The sequence below is a fragment of the Vombatus ursinus genome, unplaced genomic scaffold (assembly GCF_900497805.2).
Source record: "Vombatus ursinus unplaced genomic scaffold, bare-nosed wombat genome assembly UNPS02014818.1, whole genome shotgun sequence".
Taxonomy (NCBI): domain Eukaryota; kingdom Metazoa; phylum Chordata; class Mammalia; order Diprotodontia; family Vombatidae; genus Vombatus; species Vombatus ursinus.
The window spans coordinates 17,242,056-17,261,922 of NW_020954596.1; the positions used below are offsets into that span (position 1 = coordinate 17,242,056).

General features: G+C 38.0%; 1 protein-coding gene across 1 annotated transcript in view; it reads right to left on the bottom strand.

Moving 5' to 3' along the window:
* The window catches only part of STK32B (serine/threonine kinase 32B), a 264,794-nt gene that overhangs the window by 22,959 nt on the left and 221,968 nt on the right, over nucleotides 1–19,867 (bottom strand). The window contains exons 6-7 of the mRNA XM_027836560.1: nucleotides 10,187–10,303; nucleotides 3,934–4,059 (exon numbers count right to left, since the gene is read on the bottom strand). Coding sequence (XP_027692361.1) covers nucleotides 3,934–4,059; nucleotides 10,187–10,303 — 243 coding nt within the window. The remainder of the gene's footprint in view (nucleotides 1–3,933; nucleotides 4,060–10,186; nucleotides 10,304–19,867) is intronic.

Sequence of the window (19,867 nt, forward strand, 5' to 3'; positions counted from 1 at the left end):
TCTTGGGTTGGGGGTGGGGTGGGGGGATGGGCAGGAAGGAGGAAGAAAAAATTTGGAACTCAAAATCTTGTAAAAATGAATGTTGAAAACTATCTTGACATGTGATTGGAAAAAAATAAAATACCATTTACCAAAAAAAAAAAAAAAGGAAAAGCCCCCCATAGAAAAATTAGAAGCTGCAAGAAAAGGGAGAAATTCCTTAACCCATGATCCAAGGCCCTCTATTAGCCATTATCATTATAGCTACCATTTATATGGCATTTTAAAGGTTTCAAAGCACTTTACATATGTTACCTCCTCATATTCTCATAATAGTTCTGTGATTTAGAGGCTATTATTATCCCCATTTTATGGGTGAGGAAATTGAGGCCAAGAGAGGTTAAATGGCTTGCACAGGGTCACACAGCTAGTGTCTTAGGCAAAATTTGAATTCAGGCCTTCTTGATTCCATGTCCAGTACTCTATCCACTGCACAACTTAGTGGTCAGTTACATACATTTTCATATGCCTCAACCTACCTTTCAGCTTTATCTTCCTCTAATCCCTATGAATAATAGTGATAGTAACAACAGTAATACAAGAGCAACAACCAATCTACCATTTATACAGCACTGGAAAGTTGTAAAACCCTTTATCTTATTTGATCCTCACAACAACTGTGTGAGGTAGGTATTCTTATTCTGATTTTATAGATGAGAAATATTAAACTATCAAAGATTAAGTGACTTGCTCAGAGTAGCAAGTATCTGAGGCAGGATTTGAATTTTGTCTAACACTTTATCCATTATCCATGACTGGTCTCATCACTGTCCCTCCTACCCCTACTCCCACCTTCACCCCCAGCTCGACTTCAATTCTCCTAAGTCTATGCTTTGGCTCATGAACTTTCCCTCCAACCATATCATTAATATTTTCTTCCTTGGCCCTTTGACATCTTTTCCCCTTTGGTCATGCAATAGAAAATATATATGATTTGAGATTAAAAGACTTGGGCTTAAATCCTAGCCCTAATTGGACCAAAAAATTTAACTTCTAAATTTCTTAAGGGACAGCCAGGTGGTGCCATGGATAGAGATATGGGCCTGGAGTCAGGAAGATTTGCCTTCATGAGTTCAAACATTTACTAGTTGTGTGACCCTGAGCAAGTCACTTAACCTTGTTTGCCTCAATTTCCTCATTTGTAAAATGAGTTGGAGAAAGAAATGGCAAACCACTCTGGTATCTTTGTCAAGAGGACCCTAAATGGGGTCACAAAGAGTCAGACAAGACTGAAAAACAAGAACTAAACAACAACAACAAATTTCTTAATCTATAATAATAGGGGTGGGATGTTATTGGACCTATAAGTACCTTTCCAACTCTAAATCTATATTCCTATATACTCAAATGATCCTTCTAACATATTCTCTGATTTGGAACAAATCATTTGATACCTCTGGGATTCAGTTTCTTTCTCTATAAAATAAGAGGCTGAAATACATATCTAAGGTTACTTCCAGCACTGACTCCGGAGACTTGTAGAGCAATTATCAGTTGCCAAATCAGTTTTCACCACAGAAAAAAAGAACTAGATTCTCATGGAATGACTGTTTTGAAAATAAGAGCTTCAGGAAAAAGAATAACACCATGAAAATACAAAGTGGCATAGGGATTGTTAGGTAACCTAACAACTTAATTCTGCTATTCACTCCCTGGGTGACCCTGGGTAAATCACTGTCACCTCTCTGAAGGTCAGTTCATTCATCTGTAAAGTGAGGGATCTGTTAATAGATGAAATATAAAGATCCTTACAAGTCTAACAGTCCATTTCTTTTATGTTCTAAGGTTCCTTTAAGCTCTAACATTTTATGTTCTAAGGTTCATTCTAGGTATCACTTTTGTTGTTGTTCTTCTAATGTCCTTTCTAATTTCAATATGCTGTCTTCTTAGGATCATAGATTGGAGCTAGAAAGAATGTAAGAAGCCACCTAAATCCAACTTCCTCATTTTACAGGTAAAGAACTAAGGCTCAGAGAGGTTAAATTACCTGCCCAAGGTCACACAGCAAAGTAGCAGAGCTGGGATTCAGACTAAGTTGTTCTGCTGAATCAAAATTCAGCACTTTTGCCACTGTACCATAGTATGCTTTGTTCTAAGGTTCCAAAAAGTTTGGTATGTACCAAAGACCTAAGGTCCTTTTCAACTCTAATAGGGTGTGATGAGAATGATAATAAATATAACCATTACTGACCAAATTCTCATTTGCAGCCCAGGTTTCTCAATGACTTGGAAAGAGCTGCCATTCATTGAAGATGCTTTCATTTGTAATCACAGGAGACAGAAAGTAGCCAAAGAGAAACCAAGTGCCCCAGTTACAGAAATGAAGCTTTCCATCCACCCTGGTCAATCACATCCAAATGGATTTTAAATGGCAGACAAATGTTGAGTGAGTGAGTTCTATGTTTGTAAGTAGGCTGCATTCTCAATACAAGTCAAAAGTGATAGGACAAGGGGCAGCTAGGTGGCGTAGTGGATAGAGCACTGGCCTTGTAGTCAGGAGAACCTGAGTTCAAATGCAGCCTCAGACACATAACACTCACTAGCTGTGTGACTCTGGGCAAGTCACTTAACCCCAGTAGCCCTCACCAAAAAAAAAAAAAAAAATAGTGATATGACAACCCCAAAGATCATGAAAGGTTAGCCTAAATTAATAGAATCATCATATGCAAAATTAGTGGAGGTGTTAATAATTCTGCCGTCCCCTATCTTGGGCAGATAGTATCTGGATTATTGTATGCAGTCTTAGATACCAGATTATAGGAAAGGCATTGACAAGTTGGAGCATTACCAGAGAAAGGTAAATGGATGGTGAGGGTATTTGAAGGCATGCCATGTAAGATTTGCTACAAAGAAGTAGCAATGCTTAGCCTAGAAAACGACTATGCTGTTTCTTTACATTGCCATTTTCAGAATACTTTCCACATATTTCTTAAATTTTCTTACTTTATTTGCCTTGCATTTGTCTTTTCCCTTTTCCCCCTTTCTCTTTACCTATTCTTTCCTTTCCCTTTCCCTTTTCATTCCTTTCCCCAGCTCCCTTTCCCCCTTTCTTCTCTTTCCCCTTCCCCTTTTCCATTTTCTGCTTTCCCTTTTTCATACTTTGCCCCTTTTACTTATTCCTCATTCTCTCTTTCTTTTCCCCCTTCCCTCTTTTTCTTTTCCTTTCATCTCCTTTCCTGGAACTCTTATTGAAGAAATTTCCTCTACCCAGGCAGAACAGTTACTGTTCTTCAATTTAGAGTCTTAGAAAGTTTCTTGGGAGCATTGGGAGGTTATGTAACTTCCCTAAAGTCACACAGCCAGTCTTGTATTAAAAGCAGAATTGGAATCCAAATCTTCCTGACTCTCAAGCCAGTTTTCTATACGTGATTTTCCCTTTCCTCTTGCTGTGAACGTTTCAGGTGCTTGATAAATGTCTATTGAATTTAATCACAATCTTTAAATCTTTGAAAGTCTATCAAGGACAAGAGACATTAGACTTAAGCTTATAAGCCCTGGAGGACAATAGTAGGATAATGTGTGAAAATTGCATAGAAGCACATTTCATATCCATATAAGGAAGAATTTTCTACAAATTGGAGCCATCTCAAAGTAGTATTGACTGTCTTAGATGTAATGAGTTCCCCCTCACTGGAAGTCTTCAAGCAGTGGCTGGATGATTACATTCCACGGGTGCCATACAGGTAGTTCTACTTCTCCAGGTTCAGCCAGTGTTGAATAAGATGATCTCTGAGGTGCTTTTATGATTGTGATATTACGATTGAATATTGCAATATTACAGTTCCAAAAGTCTAGAAAATTGAAGGGAGAACTAAGCGCACAGTATTCTGAATCATATGTGGGATCAATGGAAGGGATATTTGGGATGAGGGACCCAAGGGAACCTCAACTCACATTTGGAACAAAACCTGGCGTCATTGCCTTCTCCAGCACGGCGTCCCAGTTCATGTCGGCTAAATATGGAGAGCTCTGAATATCTACAAGGCTGGAAAGGCGGCTTTCAGGGTCTTTTGTGAGGAGCTGTGATTTCAAAACAGAAAAAGAAAAGATTTTCTGCACTTCATATGTTTAACAAGTTCAAAGTCTGATGAGAATCCTGAAATTTAAGAGGTCAGAGTAATCAATATATCATAACATTATTGCTCTGCATTAATCTAGATCCTTTTTTCTCAGGTGGCCCACATGCTCTGAGAAATTCATCTTGACTCAACAGAAAATAAGATCAGCCCAACTAGCAGATTAAAGAACTGAAACCCAGAGAAGAGAAATCCAGAAAGTTATGAAGCAAATCAGTCAATCAGTAAGCACCTAGTATGTGCCTGTCACTGTGTTAAGTGCTGGGAATACAAAGAAAAATAAAAGATGATTCCTGTTCTCAAGGAGCCCACACATAGTTTAATGAGGGAGACAATATGCAAACAATTATATAAAAACAATATAAAAGCAAAAAGGCAAACTGGAGATAATTAAGGACAGAAAGGCACTAGAATTAAAGCAGATCAGGAAAGGCTTCCTATAGAAGGTGCGGTTTTAGTTGGTAGTTGAAGGAAGCCAGGAATTGGAGATAAGGAGGAAGAGTTTTCCAGGCATGGAGAACAGCCAAAGAAAATGCTCAGAGTGGACAGATGAGGTGAACTGCATGAGGAACAACAAGGTTATGAGACATCTAGTTTGAGGTGTCTAATATTCAGTTGGAGATGTGAGTCTGGAGGCTAGGAGAGGTTAGAGCTGGACAAACAGACCTGGAAATCATCAACATAGAGATAACAATTGAAACCATTAGAGCTGATGAGATCTCCAAGGTAAATAGTACACTTCCTATTCCTTTTCCTCCTCCATCTCCATCACTACCTTTACTACCACCTGACATTACACAGTGCTTTCAGAGACGGTTTAGATAAGTAGATAATTTTTGAGTTGGGAAGGTCTAGGTTCAAATTTTGCCTCTGACACACACACATATTTACTATGTGATCTTGGCCAAGTAGCTTAACTTGTCAACATCCCAAAGCAACTGTTTAAGTTGCAAAAAGAGATGCCAAGCTATATTGATGGAGGGAATTTCCTCATGGGGAGCTCACTCTAATTATGAAATCATAGGTCCAGACCCCATCCTTTTCCCCATAAAAATAATACCTTAAACTTTTCAAAATACTACACATTTATAATTCCATCTTAGACTCATTACACCAAAGTAATCATTTCAGCTATTACTATCCCCTTTTACAGGTGAATAAATAATGATAGCATCTATATGGTGCTTTAACATTTGCAAAACATTTTACAAAAATCATCTCATTTGACCCTTACAACTCTGGGAGGTAAGTACTATTATTGTCCCTTTTTTTTAGGAAACTGAAGTAACCAGGGATTAAATGACTTGACCTGGATGCCACAGCTTTAAGTGTCTGAGGTCAGATCTGAACTCAGGTCTTCCTTACTTCATCCATTGTAACCACCATACCACCTAGCTAAAGTTCGGAAAGGTAGTATTTATCACATAGTGACTAGGGCACTGAACTTGAAGTCAGAAAGACCTGGGTTTGAATTCTACCTTGAATATTTATTAGTTGTATAACCCTGGGCAAGTCACTTAATCTCACTGTGCCTCAGTTTCCTCACCTGTAAAATAAGGGGGTTGGACTTGATGGCCTCTAAGATCCCTTCTAGGTCTATGTCTCTGATTCTAAGATTGTATGGTGAAGTGATTTGCTCATACCAACAAATGGCAGGATCAGGTCTCCCTGTCCTCAGGTTATTAATATAGTAACAGTGAGATAATGTTGCACAGTGAGCAGAGAGATGATTTCTGAGCCAATTGAATCTATGTTATTGTGATTAAGTGATTTTTACATGAATATATAGCATGCAAAGGTCAGAGCTGGAATGTAAATAGCCAGGCTTTCATTCATGACTCCAAAGTTAAGAGGGAAGCATCAATGGAAACAGAGAGATGATCTCTGAACCAGCCAAACCCGAGTTCAAATCCCATCTCTGAAACATACTGGCTCCAGGACCCTGGACAAGTCCCTTAACCTCTAAATGTCCTAGACAAGTCCCTAAGTTTCAGGAAGGGTTTCAGCTTATATTGGCAGAGGGAGTTTTTTTTTTTTTTTTTATCTTGAATTTCCCTATACTAATGATATTACGGCTCCGTCCCCAGCCCTAGTTTAGTTGGAATAGTGAAGAAGCGTCAACACATGAGAGAAATACTACCAAGGTCAATGATATAGGACTTGGAAATAAGAGAGGAGAAAGAGGGAGCAGTTAAAAGTGACTCCAGAGCCACAAGCCTGGTGTCATTGATAGGAATTGGAAGCCAAGAGGAGTTCAGGTGGTTTCTGATAAGCTGTGGGGCTCATCACACTGTCTGAGACAAAGTGTTCTGAGATTGCAGCTTTACTTGAGAATACAGGGACACGTAACGGAGAAGCAGCCTCCTGTGACAGTCAGAGAGATTAAAAGAACAGAACAGAATTCCTCTCTGAGCTTTTTTTTTTCTTCCAAGAGGAGCACTTTTGGTGCCTGATTGGTGAGGTAGAGGACACAGTGCAGGCAACATAATGATTTTCTTCACCTTATTATTATACTTGGGGTTTCTTCTAGTCTGCAATTTTTGTCCACTTCTTAAAAATTGGAAATATTTAAGAGATCCATTAAAGGACAGCAGCTTGTATCCCAATTTGTAAGTAACTAAAAATATACTTTGGAAAAAAATTCTTAATTTTTTTCTAAATTAGCCAAACTTTGATATTTGATACATCAAGCAATATAATTTTATGAATAAACCAAAATTGAGTTAAAAAAATAGTGTTTACATCCTAGCTCTGCATTTACTATCTGAATGACCTTGGGTAGGTCATTTAAACTCTTCAGGTCTCAGTACTCCCATTTGCAAGATTCAAGGGTTATGCTAATCTCTTTTAGCTCTACATTCTATGATCCCAGAGTTTAGAAAAATGATTAAAAATACAGAGCTAAAAGGGAGCTTAGAGATAGATTATCTAGTATAATCCTTTTTTTTTTCATTAGGGATCTAAAACAATACCTTTTCACCAATAGCAAGTGTACTATGGAAGAGAGAACCCTGGACTTGAATTCAGAAGATTGAGGATCAAGTCCTGACTGTCACTAAGAGGTCTGTGACCACGAACAAGTCACATGTACTCTCTAAGCTTTCTTTGCTAAACAAAACAAAACAAAAAACAAAAACTTCCATTTTTCCCTATTATCTACCAAATAAATTTCATAGTCCTTTGCCTGTTATGCAAAGCCCTCCATAATTCACTATTACCCTGCCTTTCTCCAGTCTTATTTTATGTTAATCCCCCTCCACACAAACTAGTCCCTTCTCTGCCTCTGTCCCCACCTTTCTGTATTTTTCCATCCTTGTGACAAGGCATGTGTTGTTACCTGTACCTGTTATTTCCACCCTCTTGCTCTTTGCCTACTAAAATTTTCTTGTTGTCCATCCTTTGTTCTCAAAGAGGACCAGTGACATCAGCAGGGTGATGTCTTGACTTGCACATGAATTGGCTTTAAGTGAGGCAGAGCTGCACAAAATCATCAGCCTTACTCTCTCCTCCAGAGTCATCAAAGTCCAGTGACAAGAGAAAAAGGATGATTGGTGATGGCTTAGAATGCAGTGGGTGACCTTGGCCTTTCTAAATTAAAGTCTTTCCCAGGTCTCCACCAAATTCTTACTCATCATTTCAAGGTCATCTTAGATGCCACTTCCTTCCTGAAACTTTCTTTGCCCTGCAGCCCTTTATGATTTTTTACCTCAGAATTCATATAGTAAAGATAGGAGATCTGTTATATTTTCCTAATAAACTTCCATTAAGACCAGTACTATGTCTTATCTAAACTTTACATCTCCCCAAGTTCCCAGCATAGTGTGTATTGCACACTATTAGCAGCCATATAAGTATGCATTATAATCTGAAAAAAATGTGTGTAATAATATTTGTAATTATCTACTTCATACATTAATGGGGAAAGTGCTTTGTAACCATAAAATTCTATAAAAAAGTAGGCTAGTATGGCTCACTTTGGCTAAACTGGAAAAGTAGGTTCCTATATGCAAAAGAGCTAAAAAAATAAAGAATTGAAGGATTGGGTTTTTTGTTTATTCGTTTGCAGAAATTTCCACAGGATTTCCTTTTTCCCTAGGTAAAAATTTAAAAAAGAATCTTGTATTCCACATGACTTTGAAATTTGCAGAACAATTACATCTCTAGTAAGAGGTCTTTTTTTTAAATTTTTATTTTATTCTGAATTTAAGAACTAAAGCAATCATTTCCATAACTTAGTAAAATAGAAAAAAAAGTTGATTGTACATGAAACTGCCAATCTATTGTGTCCAAGTTGCTATTCCTTCTAAATATATAATAAAGTTCTAATCTTTTGTTGCCAGTCACTAATCACGCTTTCCTGGCCTGAAATTGCATCTAAAATACCACCTTCAATGTGAAGCCTTTCCTGATCTCTCTCAATACTAGTGCCTTCCCTCTGTTGATTTTCTCCCATTTATCCCATATTTACCTTCTTTGTACTTAATTGTTTGCATATTGTATCCCCCGTTTAACTAAGAGCTCCTTGAGAACAGGGACTGGGATTTTTTTTTTTTTTTTTTTTTTTTTATGGAAGGGGCAGTGTATCCTTGGAGCTTAGTACAATTCTTGGCACTTAAATGCTTATTGACAGACTGTGGATATCCTCCAGGTCTCCCTCCTGATTTGTCTTCTTTTTCTCTCTTAATCTCATCAGCTTCTCTGGATTGAATTACAGATTTCTATGCAGATGACTCCAAGATTTATATAGAGCCCTATTCTCTCTCTTGTCCTCTAGTCCCTTCTTACCAGCAGCACGTAGCACATCTCAAACTGGCTGTCCTGTATACCTCTAAAACTTGACCTGCCCAAGACAGAATTCGTTATCTTCCCCCAAACCCATACCTCCTCCGTTTCTTTTTCTGTTAATACTATCTTCATCCTCCCATTCTCCTCCATTTGCAGCCTCCAGTTGTCCTTCCCCTCAACACACCCTATATCCAATCAGTAGTTGATTCTTGTTGAATCTGTCTCTATAATACATCATTATTAGTCCATTTCTGCATACTCCCACAGTCAGCACCCTGTTTCAGGCCCTCATTACCCCTCCTCTTGACAATTATAAGAATCTCCTCATTAGATTCCCAGCTTTTAAACTTCATTTAGTTGCTTCACCTTCCAATCTGCCTTCCACAGAGCTGACAAAATAATCTTCCTCGAGTTCAGATCTGATCATGCCCCTCCCCTGCTCAAGGACCTTCTGGAATTCCTAATTCTTCAATGAAAAAATACAAACTCCTCAGTTTGATATTTAATACCATTCATCATCTGATTCAAGCCTACTTTTCCAGGGTTATTGTACATTATTTTTTTTACCCACTCTATTTTCAAGGCAGCTTAATAACTTGCTGTTCTCCAAAGTTGGGCATCTATAGCCTGCCTCAATGCCTCTGCATAAACTGCCCCTATGTCTAGACTTGGTGCTTTAGAAACCCCTAGCTTCCTTCAGTAACTTTCTTGAACTCTTAGTTGTCAGGGCTCCATTGCTCCTCCACAATAGCATACACTCACACACACACACATACACATATATAAATAAGCACACATGTATGTATATGTACATGTGTATATATGCATATATATACTTATTTAGTCATAAGTTGTATCCCACCCACTCACCCTCTTGTATCATAAAAGTTCATATGTATATATACATACACATATACATACACATATACATATATACATATATATTTATTTATAGGCCTATTTTTCATTCATTCTTGTATCCTTAGTACCTAGAAGTACTTTTAACATGATAGTACTTAATAATTTGACTTAATGATTAATTTTAAGTATTAAATAAATTAAATTTTATAAATACATAAATTTTAATTTTAATAAATAAATTTAATAAACTTAATTTACTTAGTAATCTTAAAAATTCTATTCATTTAAATTTGGTCAGTCCACGAAGTAGGGAATAAAGATACCTAGGGGCTCTCGCTTTATCAGGCCCGTAGAGGACTCCCAGAACTTTGGGCTTACAAAGGCTGAGTCTGGCCCTGGGGCCCTGTGAGCCTCCCCTCCCTTACCTTTTTCAATAATGCCACCATTCCTTTACACCATGTGGAGGAGTAGTGGATGCGTTCTACTTTGAACATGTTGAGGATCTCATCAATTGGCGTGGCTGAATGGATTTCATAAGGTCTCTGCAAACAAAGGAAGAAAAAAGCACTGAGAACTTGGCCTTCCTACTGAATCCACCCAACCATCAGCTGAGCCTTGTGACCCTGGGAAAATAATTTCATTTTTCAGGGCCTCTGATTCCTTATTTATAAAATGATGATGTTTGCCCTATTAAGGACCGCAACGGATCATTGAGGAAAGTGCTTTGTAGAACTTATAGCAGTAGATAAATGTGTGAGTTGTTATTTCTTCACTTAATCCCTTCTTTGATGCCTCCTCATGGTATATAGGTTCTTGAGGACTCTTCCAGTGGAGTATAAGTTCTGGCACATTTTCCCAGGTGGGAAAATCTTCAAATTTGGGGTCAGTAATGAACTATTTCTGTTTTCTGAGAATCTAATTATTCAACCATCATTTCATCAATATTTATTAAGCACTTATGTGTCAGGCACTAGCTTTGAATATCCAAAGGAAACATCATAGTTTCTGCCTTCAAGGAGTTTACTTTCTTATGAGAGAGACAACATACATATATATATATATATGTGTGTGTATATATATATATATATATAGGCATACAAGAAACTTTCATACAGGGTCAATGGATGATAACTTTAGAGGAGATGGCACTAAGAGCCGGTAGAACTGAAAAAGGCTTCCTACAGAAGGTGAGAAGAGCCTTGAAGGAAGCAACAGATTTTAAAAAACTGAGCAGAGGAGAGAGACCAATCTAGGAATGGGATATAGCTAGTACAAAAGATGAAAGATGATAACGGCCTGGACTGGGGGCAAAGCTGTACGAGACAGAAAGGGGCTAATGAGAGGTACAATGTAAAGATAGAAACAACAAGACTTGGTCACTGATTGAATACAGATGAAGAGAGGGAAGAATCAGAGACAACCAAGGTGAATTGAAGGATGATGGTACTAGTCACAGAAAAATAAAAGGAGGAGATGTGAGTATGTGGAGAGGACAATGAATGTCATATGGAATGTCATGTGTGAGGAACAGTAAGTGCTGTCCAGCATAAGTAGATCTTAGAGTTCTTGGATAAGAGTAATGTGTGAGAAGTCTGGAACAATAGGAAGGTTGGAACAAAATATAAATGCCAAACAAATAAGTTTATGTTCAATAATGGGCGTAAAAGAGAGCCATTGCTATTTAGAGAGCCTTTGGTCAGAATTCAGCTTTTGAAAAATCTATTTTTTTAAAAGATTTTTAAAGATTTAAAGCTAAAAACTTCATCTAAGTTTAGAATGATTAACTTTTTTGGCATAGCACCACTCAAAGACATCTCCTCTCTGGTATATACTATCTATATGATCCTGAAAAAAGGCAAGTGAACTCACATGGCCCCAGGGACCTCTCTAAGACTATATGTTGTAGAATGATTGCCAATCCACATTGATAGATAAAGACAATTTCCTCACAGGTCCTCCCATATATCAATAAAATCACCTTCCTACATCCCTATGCCTCCCCCCCAAAAAAAGACCATCTACATAGGCAGAGTGTATATAGATCACTACAAAATTAAAATTTCTTGAGAATCATTGAATGTCTAAGGATGCAGCTGGGGAAACTGAGGAGAAGACTAGAGTAGGAGTCAGAAGACTTATATTAAAGTTTTGCCTCTCCCACTATATAGATACGTGACTGACTTTAGCAATTCCCTACACTTCCCTGGGTGTCATCTGTAAAGATTTCAAACTTCTCTATTAGGTCAGAAATTCCATGCTCTAAAGTTCTTCCCAGCTCCAACATTTGATGTTTTAAAATCCTTTTCATCTCTAACATTTTTTTCATATTCATCTCTAGCATATTGTTTGCAAGGCATTATGCCAGGTGCTGTGGGGAGCACAAAGTGATTCAGTCACTTTCCTCAAAGAGTTTACTTTTTAGCTGGGGGTAAAAACTTTATACACATGACAAGTCAAATAACGGCATAAATAACTAATGCAAAACAACAAGATGTCTTGAACTTATCTTTTCCCTGACAAAATCTGTTCATCCTCTGAACATTCCTATTCCCATTAAATTGTCTTCATCAGTCTCTTAGTCACACAACCTCAAAACCTCTGAGTCATGCTTGGCTCTTTCCCCTTCCTCAATGTCTCCTCTACCCATGTCTTATCCTGCCTTCCACCATCCCTCCCCCTGCGTAATTTGTAAGTCTTTTGAGGATAAAGACCATGACTTAGTTGCATCTCCCTCTAAGTATTTAACTTGATACCCTGTTCCATAAAAGTCTATAGAATCATTGAACTGAACATGACATGATAGTGGATAGAACACTAAATAGAGAATCTAGAAGACCAGACGCTAAAACCTCATGATCACACAAGTGATCATGAATAAGTCACCACCTCTATAAGCTTCAATTTCTCAGTCTGTAAAACAGAGATAATAATAGCACCTTCCTCACAAGGTTGTTTGGAGGATCAAATGAGATACCTTTGGTGAAGCACTTTGCAATCTTTAAATACCCAAAATGTTCAAATGGATCTATGATCACATTAATTTGCATGTTCCTCCCCTGCAATGATGATCCCTCTAGAACCCTGTGTCAATATATCTTTCCAACGTCTTTGGAAATTACTTTTCCTCTCATACTCTGTAATGCAGTAGCCAAACTAGCCTTCTCTTAGTTCTTCACATACAACACTCCATCTCCCATCTCTCTTGCCTTTACACTGGTTGTCCCCTATGATCAGCATGAACTCTCCTTCTCTTCACACTGTTTGGTCTCCCTCTCCCTTTAAGATGCATCACAGGCACCATCTTTAACATGAAGCCTTTCCAAATCCCTCCTCTTCCCCTAGCCGCTAATGTTCTCCCTTCCAAACTAACTTCATTCTAATGATTGTATATTTATTTGTGTTTATTCACTTTTAATTTATTCTGTGTGTATAGATATGCACATTGTCTACCCTATTATAATGAGGGTTTCTTAGGAGTGTGGACTGTTCCATTCTTTGTACTTGTTTCCCCAGCCTGGCAAAAATAGATGCTAAATAAATGCTTGTTGATTGATTGAATGATTCAGACCCCAACCCATCCATGCCTGACCAGCTCATGTGACTCTTTTTCAGATCATTCCATAAGTTAATTATAAGCAACCCAACATGTTGGAGGCCTTCCTCACCTTATCCTGACATCATAAGGAGAGTATCGAAGTCTACCTTTTATCCCTTACCTATCTTCATTTTAGACTACACATTTCTCTGCTAATAGTCTTGATACCCCTTCCTCAAAGTTCCTTATTTGTTTCAGACTGCAACCTACTTCCCACTTTGCCTCTCCATTGCCCTCTGTGCCATATTCATTCTCATGTCCTTCATGAGCCTTGTGTTCCAAGTCTCACAGCCATATAACAACACCAGTAGAAGAACTGAAAATAAACACCACTGAGAGGAAATTGGAGAGGCACTTGGTGAGTCTGAGCAAACCTTAAAATGCTACATAATGTGAATGAATTTGTAGCTCAAAGTTGTCATTTCTTTTTGGTATGAAAGGGTTCAAATAACATGGTAGAAGGAGATCACCCTGAGAAGGTGGGTTAGGGCCAAAGTGTGGGGTGGCCAACTCTTGCCAATTCTACCTCCATATCTTGAGCACATCCATTTTCTCCTTTCTGCTCACAATGCCACTGTGCTAGCTATATTAACTATAATAAAAACATCATTAAATAATAAATAATTTTTAGGATAAAAACTAAATAAAATGAGTATTTCCTTATAACACAAAAATAGGATTATAGATTGATCTGAGAATCTCTGCTATGTAGAGGTTGGATTTCTTTTAAAGCACACAATAAATTCAACATGTAACTTGCAAAGTTGTCCTGCTTTTCTGTGATTTTTCCCTGGTCATCCTGTTTTCTTTTGCACATTTAAAAATTCTTCAATTACTCTCTTTTCTTTCTTTCTTTTTTTGGCTACCCTATCCCTAGCTCCTTGTTACCTTATGCCTGCTTCCAAATTAGAAAAAAAAAACCATAAAATAAATTTTCTAATGAATAGCAAGATAAATTCCCCACATTGGCCATGTCCCAAAGTGTATGTTTTGTTCTCCATTTTGAGCATCACCTGTGTTGTTAGGAGGTGGGTAGGAGACTTCATCATCAACCCTTTGGAATCATGTTTGGTCACTGAAGATCAGAGTTCTTAGATTTAAGAACTTCTTAATAGTTTTCCTGATTTCTACACTCTCTTTCTTCTCTATTTTATCCTTCACATGACTGGAAATATAATCTTCCTAATACTCATGCCTGATTACCTTATTACTTAATAAAATAATCTTCACTAGCCCCCTATTACTTATGCTACAAAAATGTTTCAGTCTGGCATTTAAAGTCCTACAAAAGCTAATTTCTACCTGCCTTTCCAGCTATATTTTAGATCAATCCCTAAGCACCAAAGTGAATGATCAGCTTTCCCCTGAGCTCATTAGGCTCTTTCCCAATTCCTTGCATTTTCTCAGGCTCTTCTCTATTCCTTGAACTTTAAATAATCAAAATGCTCGTTGGGATCTATGAGCTGCTTGATTAGGATAGTTTCCCCAGTAATGGAGACTGTGACTCCTCCATACCATGTGTGGTAGTCATTTTCGTATCTTCTACTGGTGGTATGTAGTTGTGTGACGTGGAACCCAGGGGTCTCCAAAGAACCAGAAGTAATCACCACACATAAGACAATAGAAAGGCACTTCTGTTCCTCCAATTCATTAAAGGCTAATTCATGTGCTCAGGCCCTTGTGAAGTCTTTCCTGAGCCTTTCATTTGAGAGTGTTTCTCTTCCTTCTCAAATTTTCCTAGAATACTATCTGGATTACTCTGTTGCCCTCACTACATCCTACCTTGTATCTACTTACTTGTGTACATGCTAGATCTTTGTTAGATTCTACCCTCTTGGAGGGCTGGGTGTATCATTTTTTTTTCATCTTTGTGACCAGACACCTTGATATGTAGTAGGCACTCAATAACCTTTTGTTGAGTTAAATTGATTTAATTCCAGGAAACGAGATTTATCTTTACCTATAAAAAATGTGGACCAATTGAAAAAAAAACATATTTTGAATGGGAAAGTGACATAATCAAAGCTGGTTTTTAGAGAGCTTAATCTGGCAGCCCATATAGGCGTGTACTGGAGAAAAGCGCTACCTCTGTTCTGTCCTATTCCCTCCCACTCTTCAGTCTCAGTTCTCATCTCCAAAATATAAATACTCACCTTTTGTAGAAAGGTCAGGAATAAGATGCTGAATAACCAAGCTTTTAATCAAATGTGAGGAGGTTATGGGCTGTTTATTGGAAATACTTAGGGTTTCTTTTTTGATTTTCTTTTTTCCTCCGTCTTCTAACCAGTATTTTAATGTGAGAGTATTTTACATGTTCATAGATCTGTATTTAAAGCATGGAGGGACCTCTGGGGAAGAAGGGAACATGATTTAAAACATAACTCCTTTTATTACTGCTTCTCATTTATAACCTTTAACACCAGCCTTAGACTTCACAATCAGGTTCGGCATAAGAACTGGATTTCTCTAATATAGCAAAATGCTATTAAACCACCCTGATTGGTATAGGACTAATAATCTTGAAGGGAAAAAAGTTTGAGTTTTTGAATATTTTTTCAAGAAATTCTGTCTTCTTAATGTTAAACATAGACATGTAATAATATCATTAAAGACCACAGAATAGAGAATTGGGTTCTATATCTTTGATTATTATTTGTCTATTTTAGATGTCTTTTTTTTAACATATTTTCACATTAGTGATGTTGTAAGTAAGAATTAGAACCAATAGGAGGAACCACCAGAAAGAGGAAACAAAACACAACAGAAGAAAAAGAAAGAGCAAGTAGTATGCTTTGATCTGCATTCAAACTCCATAGTTCTTTTTTTGGATGTGGGTAGAATTTTCCACCATGAGGCCATTGGAGATGTCTTAGATCCTTGCATTGCTGAGAAGGGTTAAGTCTATCAATGTTAGTCATCGCACAATGTGGCTGTTATTGTGTACAATGTTCTCCTGGTTCTGCTCACTTGACTCAGCATCAGACCATACAAGTCTTATTAGAAGTCTTTCATTGACTAATATTCAAAGCAACAAACATTTTGAGATTATCCTGTGTTCAAAGCATGGCAAACTGGCCCTATGAGTGGTATAATGTGATGTGGTAGAAAATGGATCACTTCCAAAGTCCTACCTACTAAATCCTTCCCTGTGTCCTCAACCTCCCACCCTTATATATCTCCCATTTGCTGAGTCAAAAGGGAATTATCTCTCATCTGAACACTAATATCTCTTTTGAACCTTTCCTGTGAACATACAATGTTCTATTTTATATCAAAATTATTTACAAATGTGGCCTAGCATGCCCCCCAGACTCAGAGTTTCAACCCATTACTTACTTGCATAACTGAATCAAGGCCACACGCTTTGGACTTGGTCAAGGACCCTGCCAACAAGTCAGTGTAGGGTGACAATGTAAATGTAAATAGCTGCCAAAAAGAAACAAAGCTTTGGGGAGATGGGCTGAGTCAGACAAACGTCCTTTGACAGACACTGTTCTGATCCAATATCGACCACTCTGCTCCTGCGATCAGCTTTTTCTCACTTGTGTCAGCTCCTGGGATTTCAACCATGAAAAGAAACCTTGGACTTGACCTAATCTGACCTTTTGGTTTATGATTTTTCCATTTGCAATTAATGACGCATTGATGATGACGATGATGACAATGATGATAATAATAAATAGCAACTAGCACTTATATCACACTTTAAAGTCTGCAAAGTGATTTATAAGCTAATTCATTTGTTTCTCACAAAAGCTCTGTGACGTCAATGCAATTATTACCCCTATTTTATAGATGGAAAAACAGAAACACAGAGAGGTTAAGGGACTTGCCTTACTAGTAAGTATCTGAGGCTGGATTTGAGCTAAGGTCTTCCTGAGTGTAGGTCCAACCCTCTATTAGTTAGGCCACCCAGCTGCCTCAGTGGAACTTTTCCCCCCACACCCGGCTGCTCTTTTCTCCTACTCTGCCTACTGCTGCTAGTAAAGTAGAACAAGCAATAAGCTTTTAGAGCATAAACTCTATGAGGGTAGGACTACATCATAATTCCCTTTGTATTTCCCATGAGACTTAAAGTGTTTTGTATAGAGAAAGTATTTAATAAATAAATGGAGTAGAAGGGGAGGAGGGAGCAAAGGCTTTATTTATTTATTTTTCTTCTTTCCCAGAACTTCACATGCTGATCTGCAATAGATGTTTAATAAAATGTTGTTTGTTGTATTAAATTGACAGGATGTATTTGCCCCTTAATTTGTCCACACAGTAGAATATAGACTTCCAAGTATCAATAACCCTTTCACTGTTTTCAGCAAAAAGCATCAAGGCAGGATCTTTGTGTTCTAAGTGGTTTGTTGCCTTTAAGTAGCTCGAAGACTTGATAAAGCTCTAAGAGGTTTCCTTCATTACTAGCACAAATAAAGGCATCTCATCCACCACCTGTGGCCCCAACTAGTCCAAACTCCTCTTCCAGCTGACCCCATTTCATCATCTCTCTCACTTAACTTTCGTAGTCCAGAGTTTATCTGACTTTGCACCAGGTTGCTACTCCTCCCGGCTAAGAAAGGACGCGTGTTTTGGAAGCACATCTGGCGTGAACAAAAAAAAAAAATAACAAAATTGGCTAATTTGAATATACTGCTTCATCTGGCACAAGAGCCCCAGAGCTACAGACAGGAGTTCTTGTAGAATGGAGCAAAGCACCCTCATTTCCAGTCTGATCTACAAAAATGGAGCTTTTCTCACCACGAAGTGGGTGTTCTAAACATTTCCCAAAGCCAAGATAAAGAGGCAAGTACATCCTGCCTGGGCAATGGTTCAAGGATTTATTATCAGGTCCCTGGAATATGTTGCTTTTCTTCTACCAATCTCCTGCTACTTTCGAATGGTCATTTCCCTTCTCCTGAGCTTCTCTGTCAGAATGGGAGATGGAAGAACAGTTAAATCAATTTTATTATGTGTTAGCAATTGTTTTATAAGAGACAGTTCTAAACTGGAACAAATGAAGATTTTCAGGGACTTCGCAGAGAGTAAATAACTTCAAAGAAACAATGTGGGACAGTGGGTAGAATGTGACACTTGGAGTCAGGGTCCTTGGGTTCAAATCCTTCTTCAATCATTCAACAGAATTTGAACTGAGTCTTTAAGGGATCTCTGGAAGCCAGGAGACAAACATTAGAAAAGAGAGCACTTCAGGCATGGGAAGCAGCCTGTCCAAAAGCATTAAGGTCATAGTTGAAATATCACCTATGAGAAACGGCCCATTTATAGGGTTGATAATAGAGAAGTCCTAACTCCTTTGAGAGTCAGTTTTCTAATTTATAAAATAGGGATAATAAGATCCGTACTGCTTACCTCAGGAGGCAATATGCTATAGTGAACAAAATGTTAGGACTTCAAGTTTGAAAGACACTGGTTCAAATACCCCTAACATAGATGTGTGGCCATAATCTTGGCACTTATCCTTTCTAAGACTTGGACCACTCCCTAAGACTTCTTAACTAAGTTATAGATGGTTACCTGAACACAGGAGTTTCCATGATGGGGAAATCATAGATCCTTGATATGCTATCTCAAAGGGTAATTGTGAAAAAAGTGCTCTTCAAACCTGAAAAGTACTGTGGAAATATGAGTTATTTTCTACAATTCTCTCTTCCCCAGAGCTTCAGCTCAAAAATTGTAGAATCTTAGAGCTTGAAAAGACCTCAGAGGTCATTAACTCAACCTCTTATCTGAAACATGAACTCTCAATCAATAAATGTTTATTAAGTGACTAATATGTGCCAGGAAATATCCCAACCTACGACATCCTTAACAAGTGATAATGCAGCCTCTCCTTAAGACCCGCAGTGATCAGGAACTCACTGCCTCCTGGGTCTTCCCCATTTCATTTTTAGAAAGATCTTTTCAGAAAGATTTTTTGGAGGGGCAGAGAGGGACTGTCTTATCAAGAGCTAAGAGCAGAGAGGGCCAACCCAAAGTTAACTTCAATTTCTAGGATGACTTCCCATTACTCCCCACCATGTACTCACTATTCCAGTCAAATAGATATAATGTCTGCTCCCCATACATGAAATTTCGCCTGCTGCCTTGCTGCCTTTGAATGGGCTATTTCTCACACCTGGAATAGTCTTTCTTCTCATTTTTGCCTTCTGTGATCCCTTCAAAGCTCAGCTCACATTTCTTCTCCTCCATTCATCATTTCTTCCCTCCACCCCTTTGGAACTCTCCATCATGCCCAAGGGCAAGGTACCTTCCCTACTTCCCCCCTCTTCAGCTTCCTTTTGTGTATTATTCCCCCATTGGAATGGAAGTTCCTTTAAGGCAGGGACTATTTTTGCCTTTCTTTGTATCTCTAAAGTTTAGTGCAGTGTCTGGCACATAGCAGATGCTTAATAAATGTTTATTAATAATTCTAGGAAATGGTTCTTTCTATTAGACTGACTGACAAGAGTATTCATGTATTTCCTTATTAAGTATAAGTATTTCCTTATTCTCCCATCCCTCCCCATTG